The sequence below is a fragment of the Eulemur rufifrons genome, chromosome 12, assembly GCF_041146395.1.
Source record: "Eulemur rufifrons isolate Redbay chromosome 12, OSU_ERuf_1, whole genome shotgun sequence".
NCBI lineage: Eukaryota > Metazoa > Chordata > Mammalia > Primates > Lemuridae > Eulemur > Eulemur rufifrons.
Genome location: NC_090994.1, coordinates 10,614,194 through 10,623,483, shown reverse-complemented (window position 1 = coordinate 10,623,483; position 9,290 = coordinate 10,614,194). Strand labels below are relative to the sequence as shown.

Genomic DNA, 9,290 nt, shown 5'->3' with positions numbered 1-9,290 from the left:
GAGGAGGAAACTGAGGTAGCGAGAGATTAATAGCATAATGAGAGCCATTAGGAAGAAGGACTTGTCAGGACATGCGGAGAGACTGAGTGTGGAGGCAAGTAATTGGCAGTCACCAGTGTCCTCTGGCATTTTGACTGGCTGATGAGCCACCTTTATGTTAAATAGTTCTTCAGCTGGTCTACCCATGAAGTGCTCGGATTCATTATGAGCTGGCCACAGCAGCTGACCGGGGACAAATCACACTCCAGCCTAACGCACCACACAGCCATTCATTTAGGTAGCTGTGGGAACTAAACCCTAGACCAGAAATTCTTCCCTGATCGGATCCCTGGAGCGGTTCCTAAACAGCTGGGTCTTGTTTCCCGACCACTGGAGGATCGAGCTCCAACGCTGTAACTTTGCATATCTTCCGCAGTCTGGAGAGACGAAGGTATGGGAACGTTTTATTTATTTTTTTTTTTTTGAGACAGAGTCTCACTCTGTTGCCCAGGCTAGAGTGAGTGCCGTGGCGTCAGCCTAGCTCACAGCAACCTCAAACTCCTGGGCTTAAGCGATCCTCCTGTCTCAGCCTCCCGAGTAGCTGGGACTACAGGCATGCACCACCATGCCCGGCTAATTTTTTCTATATATATTTTTAGCTGTCCATATAATTTCTTTCTATTTTTTAGTAGAGATGGGGTCTCGCTCTTGCTCAGGCTGGTCTCGAACTCCTGAGCTCAAACGATCCGCCCACCTCGGCCTCCCAGAGAGCTAGGATTACAGGCGTGAGCCACCGCGCCTGGCCTGGAACGTTTTATTTTTGAACCCAGCAGGTCATGCTCCTCAATAAATCAGGCGGTCAGAGGACTACTGTTGCTCACTGTTTATTACACCTCTCCCAACACCTGCAGTCTGGGCTTCCCCGAGGCAAGCCGTTTTCCTCCACTCGTTCTGAATGTTTCTCTACGATGGAAACCGCCTTCCAAACTTTCCACTCTGCTTCTGCGGATGTCCTCCAAGCCATCCTTGTTTGTGGCCTGTGGTTCCTCCCTGGCGTCCTCAGACACCACCCAACCTGTGCCTGCTGCCGTCCACACCATTCCTGTCCCGTCTTTCCTTTCCCGCAGGTTTCTTCCATTTATTCCCCATCTCTGCTTTCCGTCTCTACCTTTCCAGCCTTTCTCCTCCTTCATCTTGTCCTGCGAAGCCACACCTGTGCTGATAAGTGCCCCAGAGTTTGATAATTTACTTAATGTCAACAAAAGAAAGGAAAAAGTTCAGCTCTAGAGACGGGTGAGGACGCAGAGGTGAGCAACCTTGGCCTGCGGGGCCCACTTCCGCGGACTCCACCTCGCAAGGAGTCCCGAGCTGTGGCGCGGGACGGGGCCACCCCGCGGATGTGACTATGTCCCTCAGACCCCCGGGGCCGGCGCAGAGTGCACACCCCACTCCCATTAACTAAGCGTGCAGGGGAGGCGCTCGCGGGGCAGGCGACCCCAGCTGCCCGGGCGCCTCAGCCAAGCCGGCGAGTGGCCCTGGAGAATGTCCAGGCTGCCGGGTGTGGCCATGAGCGAGCGCCCAGCCAGTCACCCCGGCATGTGGGCGCGGCGGGACGCTGTTCGCAGCCGCGGCCCGCGTTCGCCCAGCCCGCCTGCGCCGCCTCTGCCCGTCCCTCCCTCGCTTCCCCGACAGCTGCTGGCGGCGCAGCTGGACGTGGCGGGTGCTCGGGTCACCCTGCCCAGGTAGGTGCTGGGGGCAGGGGATGCGGGAAGGCCCAGAGAGGAGTGTGGGGGTGGGGAGTGTCGGGGGCGCGTGGGAGGCGCAGCGCCGGGCAGGCTGGCGGGAGGCCTCGGGCCGGTCGCCGCGCGCCCCTCCCTCCCGCTCCCCCGTCGCGCCCGGGGCGGGCTCAGGTGCTGGCCGAGCCGGCGAGCGCGGCGGCGGCGCGCGGCCGGTGTCCGGTGTCGGGTGTCCGGTGACTGGAGCCGCCGGCTGGGTGAGTGGCGGTCCCCAGGGGGCTGGGGGCTTGGGGTGGTGGCAGAGGCCTTCTCCGCGGGAGGCGGGGGCGTCCGCGGGAGGCGGGGGCGTCCGCGGGGACCAGCGAGTCCTTTGGGGAAGTTCTGGGATCCGGGCGGGGTGTGCACGCCCGCGGCTAGTGCGGACGCCGGCAGGAAGCCAGGGCGCTGGCTGCGAGGATCTGGGCCGGGCTGGAGTTTCTGGACTCGGGTGGGAGCACGGCCCGGGCGCCTTGTGCCTGCCTGGCTGGCTCGGCCTCCCACACTCACTGGTGGGACAGGACCCTGTGGCCCTCCTGCGCCCGGAGAACCCAGCTCGCCCGCGTGTTGCACCCCCGCTGCGCTTCCCCTGGCGCCGGCAACACCCGGGGGGCTCCCATGTGGGGTTGGGACACGGTGGGCCAGGACCTCGGCCTCCGCTGGAAGGCTGGTCCAGCCCGTGTCCCCAGTGGGCAGTGACCTTCCTCAGCCAAGTAGGCACCCTGAGGAGCCACGGTTTGTAGGTTTTCTCAGAGTTGTCCCTCCCTTCCCAGAGAAGGGGTCTCAGAGAAGGACCAAGAGCGGCACCTTCTAAACACATTCTCATCTCCCAAAAGGCTTTTATTTGATTGCTTGTGTAATACAAAAAACGACTTAGATACAACTATTTTTAAAAGGCAAATAAATAAGTGGAAGGTATACATGGGCATAGATTTGGCATATGAGTGGAATCTTCTAGGTAAATCCATGTGTATGGTAATTTCAAGCTTCTTAAGAACAGTATATATTTACAAAACTTAGCAAGATGTCTCAGTCATTAAAAAGTGCAGATAATTTTTTAAAATGTAGAATTAAAACCACAATTGTAGAACAGTGGAAGGTATGAGAATCAGGCCAAATCTATGGGATCGTGGAAAACTTAACTGATCCTGTGACCCTTTAGGAATTGTTTTTTGGAATAAATAGCAGGTGTGCGCTGTTTTGCTCTCTTAAAAGTTGCTGTGCTAGAAGAAAGCCGAGTTAGCAGAGCTTTTCCTTGAGTGGATCTTGAATAACTGGAAGTTAGTTGTGTACTTAATGTGTTAGGGGAAAGCCACTGGAGTTTGAATCAGCAATGATTATTTGTCCTGTCGGGGAATGAAAGTGGGGAAAACCCTGGTTAATTTCCTCATTTGTTTCTCCTTACCCTGGCTCTACTTCTTAACTTCACACCAGATTATATTGCATAGTGCAGAAATCATGGAGCTTCTCAGACTGAACTGGCCTTCATTTTGCAGTTGTGGAAACTGAGTCCAGGGCAGCGAAGTGGCGGCCCAGAATCCCAGCACTTTTTGAGAGGCAGAGCTGGGCGTGCAGGCTGGAGTCCCTGCTGGTTGTCCTGTGAGCACTGTGCCGTGCTTGAGTTTCCATCTTAAAGCCTTGGGGTGGGGTTAATGGGCTGGGGGGCGAGTTAATCTGCAGTCTCAGATGGCCCCCATAGCCATCAGCCAGACCATAGATAGTCCTCAGTTGGGTCCCCAAGTATTCTCCAAGGCCAGTGTCTTTCCTTCATGATTGGCTAGTTAACTTCAGTGCTGCAAATCCATGTTTGCTACAAAAGGCCAAACAAAGCAAAATTAAAACGGAAAGAAGGAAAGAGCTTGAGCATTTCATCACAGAGGTGCTGTGAAACTCTTCACATCTGTGTTATTTATGCTGCTCCCCGTGGTGGTTGGGAAGAGGAAATTGTGGAGACCAAGTAGATGACTAAGTGAAAGGAGAAATTGAGGTAACTAAGTGCGGGTGAATAAAGTAGGCAAACAACATGCACACCTGGGCCAGCGTGACAGCTCCTCGCTGTCCTTCCAGGTGGAGCGTTTTCAACACCTGCCCTCTCCTAAGCTCATCGCCGCCAATTGACTGGGGTGAGGTTTGTGAACCTGCAGTTTTGCGTTCCCGCAGGAATTTGCCGGTCTTCATTCTGAAATTTCACACGTGGCGCCACATCCTAATGTTCTGATTCTGGGCTCACAAACTCACAAGGCTTCTGTGTTGTGGCAGACAGTAGAGCAGACTTAGAGCCAGACTGCACAACTACGCCACTTTCTAGCTACTGGCCTTCTGTACTCCGTCTTCTTAATTAGTAAAATGGGGATAGTGATGAACTCAAAGGGTTTTTGTGAAGGTTAGGTGAGTTAACTAACGCATATACAGTGCTTAAGGTGGTGCCCGGTACGTTAAGTGTTAGCTCTGTTACCAGGAGTGCTCTGGGTGGGGGGAGGAATGTGACTTTGGCACTTTCAGGTTTTTCATTTTTAGGCTCCACCCATCCCTTGAATAGGATTCACCCCATTCAGAATGGGGAACAGAGCAGAACAAACCTAACTGAGCTGCTCGTTTTCCGACGTGTTTTATTTTTGTGAAAGTCAACCATGGCAGTCATGAGAAGTGCCCACACGAGGATGTTTACTGGAATGTCAAGGAGTCATTCCCTTGGGTTTCTTACCACTTTATCTTGGAGCGTGTGGATTTAGCTGGCTCCACCCCTTGAGAAGCTATTAGAATCCAAAAGTTAAGAAATCATTATAAGATATCAGTTCCGTGGCTGTTACACAGCCTTTGAGGGTCAACTCCAAGCAAAATACAAAGTGAGCAAGGGGGCTGGGAGAGGCGTGCGCTTCTGAGTTAGAGTCGGTGACACCGCTTTGCACTCTTTTTAAATTGTCTCTTAATATTTTGTTCCATTTGAGTTCCGGTAGTTGAGTGCTGGAGAAGATTAGAGGTTGCCGTTGGTAAGAATAGTTGCAGCTTCAAAAACGGCCCCTGCTGCATAATGAATACTTAGTGAATCCAAGTGCTGTGTATGCCACCAGGCTGTGGTACCCTGGCTACAGAGCATGTTTGTGTCAAAAGACTGGCATCAGTCAGGAAATGGCTTTGCAAGGGGGAAGATGAGGAAGACTCCTTAGGCTGTGAGAGGAACTTTAAAAATCTAGCCGTCTGAATGATAAGGTAAATGAAATAAGAGCGCGGATTTTTGTGGCCATGGTAGGACTAAAGGACTAGTCTGAAGTTTTGAGAGTGTTTGAACTTAGTGTAGAGAAACAAGATATTTGAGAGGACATGGCTAGGTGGTGAGATTATTGAGGCATCGTAAGCACCAAATTATCGGTCAATTTCTTAGAATGCAGGTGATCCTGAAAAGTCACAGTAAGACTTTTGTATATCCTATTACTTTGAAACCAAAGCGTTTTTTTTTTTCCAGAATGGAAATATATGCATAATTTTTTTCTGATTATAAAAGTATGAAGATTTGGTAGTTTTCTTTAAAATCAACCAATAGAAATGTGTAAAGTAGAAGGAGACTTCAGTGGAATTTGCCAGCCCCAGTAAGACCTCTGTGAATTCCTCTATAAGCCCAAGTCCACGGCTTCTTTTTCTTTCTTTCTTTCTTTTTCTTTTTTTTTTTTTTTTTTGAGAGAGGGTCTCACTCTGTTGCCCAGGCTAGAGTGCCATGGCATCAGCCTAGCTCACAGGAACCTCAGATTCCCGGGCTCAAGTGATCCTCCCACCTCAACTTCCCAAGTAGCTGGGACTACAGGTGCATGTCACCATGCCGGGATAATTTTTCTATTTTTTGTAAAGATGGAGTTTTGCTCTTGCTCAGGCTGGTCTTGAACTCTTGGACTCAAGCGATCCTTCTGCCTTGCCCTCCCAGAGTGCTAGGAATATAGGCGTGAGCCACTGTGCCCGGCCCATGACTTCTTTTTAAAGGATCCCTGTAGTAAACTCTTACAAATCAAGGATCTTTTTTTAGGAACCTAGTGACCTCTTTATTCCCCAGTTTATCTGGTCTGTAAATTTAGATTTTTTTTTTAAATTAGCTTATCTGGAAAAGGTACACCTAAAACCTCGTGACCTCCCAGAATATACATGAATGTTCTCCTCTGCACCTGTACCGATTTCATGGCTCTAGTAGGTTGTCTGGAAATGACACTGTCCTTTTGTGAAGATGAAAGTACATAACTGTGTTTATTTAGTGCCACTTTTAAGGGAAGATGCAAAAGCTGCATTGTAGTCTCATTTTTATTTCTTTTTTGTTCTTCCTTGAGCATGGCTCTGTTTTGGTTTGGTTTAGGGTAACTGTGAAATTTCAAAAATGATATTTTCTTTTGCAACAGGTGGTTTGGAGAGAGGCTTTTAATTACTTCTTGTGACTTTTCTTTCTTTCTTTTTTAAGCCTTACAGTTGGTGGTTCTTAGGCTCGGTGGTAGTAATGTTTGCTTAGTTGGGAGAAGAGCCAAACCTCTGTTAGTTTTTTTGTTTCCCTGAGAGTGACCTGTACAAAGTTGGGGTTTGTTTTGTTTTTTTGATACAGTATCTTTGGCAGTTACGGGATAGAGGTTACACAAACCCTTAACAAAGGGTGCCTCAACCTTTCTTCTTTTCCCCTGAAATGAAAACTGATACCGTGTCTCCTCCCAGCTTTCTTTATAAGCCCGTCCTTGCCGTGTCCACACATTTTAACACTGCCTCATTTAAGACTGTTGCTCTTTGCAGGTTCCGTGGACGGCATTTTGAACAGGATATTCGGTACCAGGTCTCTGGAGCCCGTTTGCTGGAATTATTGTCCCAAGCAGCTGGGATTGTGAGTCTTTGAGAAGGTTTGTGGGCACACCCGGTGCAGGCCAACGTGGAGGCACAGCTGGAAGCCATTTTCGGGAACTTTTGCCGCAGGTGTAAAAGACGCCAGAACCGCGAAGATGCTGAAACAGATACTAGCCGAGATGTACATAGATCCCGATCTACTGGCAGAGCTCAGCGAAGAACAGAAACAGATCCTGTTCTTCAAGATGAGGGAGGAACAGATCCGGCGATGGAAAGAAAGAGAAGCGGCAATGGAAAGAAAGGAGTCCTTGCCAGTGAAATCCAGACCAAAGAAAGGTAAACTTAGCCACGTCGCTTCTGTGAATGTGGGTAGAATAGCTCCCAGCTTGCTTTGACAAGTTCACGCTGGTCACAAGCAAAGCAGGTGCAATGAGTCCTAAGTATTACTGACATTCTAATAGTGCAGTTTATCAGCTTGAAGTCTACACACACACACACACACACACACACGCACGCACACACACACAGCATTCACCATGGAGTTGCGACACAGCTGTAAGCAGATCTTACTTGAAACGAGACTGACCTTACGCTGAAGTAGAAAGTCACTGATAGGGTTTGATTTGAGGGGTACTGAGGAAGGTTTCTGTTCCCCTTACTGTTGTAGATGCCTAGTATTCTACTACTAGAACACAAAGTTCTTGTATCGGCATCCTTATAGCAATTGTGTTTGCATTTCATAGACCTGAAGGGATTTTTCTTTGAGTTATCTTTTTTTCCAGGAGGAGGATGCCCCCTCTTAAAATGTAAGGAACTGCTATAAGGAAAAAAATCATACTATTTTTTTTTTTTTAATCAGATGTACTTCTTCATGACTGAAGGAATTCCTGGAAGTTTAAGAGGGTTCTTTTGAGACCATAGGGGAGAAGTTATTTGTACACTAAGACTTAAAGCATATTCACGGACAGATACAGTAAAGCACACATTAACCTCCCTCTCCCCACCTCTCTTACTGCCCCTTCATGCAAAATTTGTCCTAGATGAATACCTAAGTTGTTAAAACACAGCGCAGTTTTCCATGCCACTTACAGAGGCATTCACGACCAATGTTTTCTCACTTTTCATTAAACCAGGGATAAGTTTATAAAATCATGGTTTCAGAGGTTGAGAAAATCAGTCTCACTTGCATGCTTGCTATGTGCACAGATTCAAAAAGGAAGTCAGTTTAACGACCTTTACCTTACACTGTCTTTTATTAAAACTGTTTTTCAATGAAGCCTTTATAATAAGGATATGAATATAAGTATCCACATATTATCCTTATCAATAACAGCTATTAAATACCTGCTGTTTGAGACACTTTGTGAAGCACTTTTACAATACATTATGTCTAATCTTCACAAAATTTCTGCAGGGTCAGTATTAACTGTCCTCTTTTATAGATGAAGAAACTTAGAGAAGTAATATATGCAAGGTCACACCACGAATAGATGCCCAGATCTGTTGGATTTCACCTAATTCTACACTCTCCAAAACAGAATTTTTCCTTCAACAAATACCACGTCCAAACTGAAGCATAATCCATTTGTCTTTCTGAGCTGGTTTATGCATCTCCTTGTATTCTGTAGTCAGAGTTTATCAGATATAACTGGGCCTCTTCTGGGCGCCATGCTCACTGTGCACGTAACACATGGTGGTGTGAGCTGGAGGGTTCTTGCCCCAGAGTCAACGGCCCAGATACCCTGTTAGACTTTGGGCTTCTCATGTTTGCAGAATTGGTCTCCTTGTGATGACTTATGACAATTTCAGTTTCTTTGCTTAAGTGTTTCCTTGGTAAAGTTTTGAATCTATCTCTCAGAAACCCTGTATTACTTTATTAGTTAATGAGCATGAGACAAGTATGTTAGTAAGCACACGAAAGTTCTATTGGTATTTCATGTCAAAAGTTTATTATCCCCTTAAATGTAACACTTGGAAAAATATATGTTGCATGAAATTAGTTCCTCTTCTGGCTACAGAAAAGGAAAAGGTTTCTTCCACTTCCCCTAAAAACACATTACTTCTCTGAGTTTCATCTTGCTCTGTCTTTGACAATAAAGCCACAGATGGTCCAAGGCAACGCTGTCATGGCTGGTGCCACCCAGAGGTGCTGTCTGTGCTGCAGATTTACTAAGCCCGTGGTCCTTATGGGCTAAGACCTCACTGTGTGTGTCAGTTCCTTTCAGGCCTGTGCTCCCTGCTTCCCCCACTCCTGCCTCCCTGGCTGGTATTGGGCTAAGTGTTGCTTTTTCTTAGGAGTTCCTAGCCAGGCTGTGGCTTTGGGTGTTGTCCTTTCATTAAATATATTAAATATTCCTGTCCGCTCTGTAGTCATCACTTAGGATTTCTATCCCTGTCATCTGGTCGTTTTTTCTCTACATACACAGATCACTGTGGTGAGCGTCCCTAAAACGGTTGTGAATTGTGTATCACGGGGTCTTATCTACACTTTAGTTATCTGAAGGATGAAGCAGGACAGGCTAAAAAATAATCAGAAATATGGATTTAACCTAAAAATGCATCAGAAGATCCTTTCTGACTTCGGCAGTGGGGAAAATATGGTTCTTAGGGAGAGAATTATGGAACTACTGTGGTTGCTAGGGAATAACGAGAGGTCTAGAGCTGTGTTGTCCAGGACCATGGCCACTAGCCACGTGTGGCTGCTGAGCACATGAGATGAGGTGCGTCTCTATC

The 9,290-nt window shown here is 47.9% G+C and overlaps 1 protein-coding gene across 3 annotated transcripts in view; it reads left to right on the top strand.

Moving 5' to 3' along the window:
• Positions 1-1,577: 1,577 nt before the first annotated feature.
• The window catches only part of SH2D4A (SH2 domain containing 4A), a 55,024-nt gene continuing 47,311 nt past the window's right edge, over positions 1,578-9,290 (top strand). For 2 of the 3 annotated variants that reach the window (XM_069484893.1, XM_069484891.1), the window contains exons 1-2: positions 1,918-1,972; positions 6,510-6,893. In XM_069484893.1, coding sequence (XP_069340994.1) covers positions 6,713-6,893 — 181 coding nt within the window. In that variant the 5' untranslated portion in view covers positions 1,918-1,972; positions 6,510-6,712. Of the gene's footprint in view, positions 1,722-1,917; positions 1,973-6,509; positions 6,894-9,290 lie in introns of those variants that run through there. The other variant, XM_069484892.1, reaches the window with a different exon arrangement.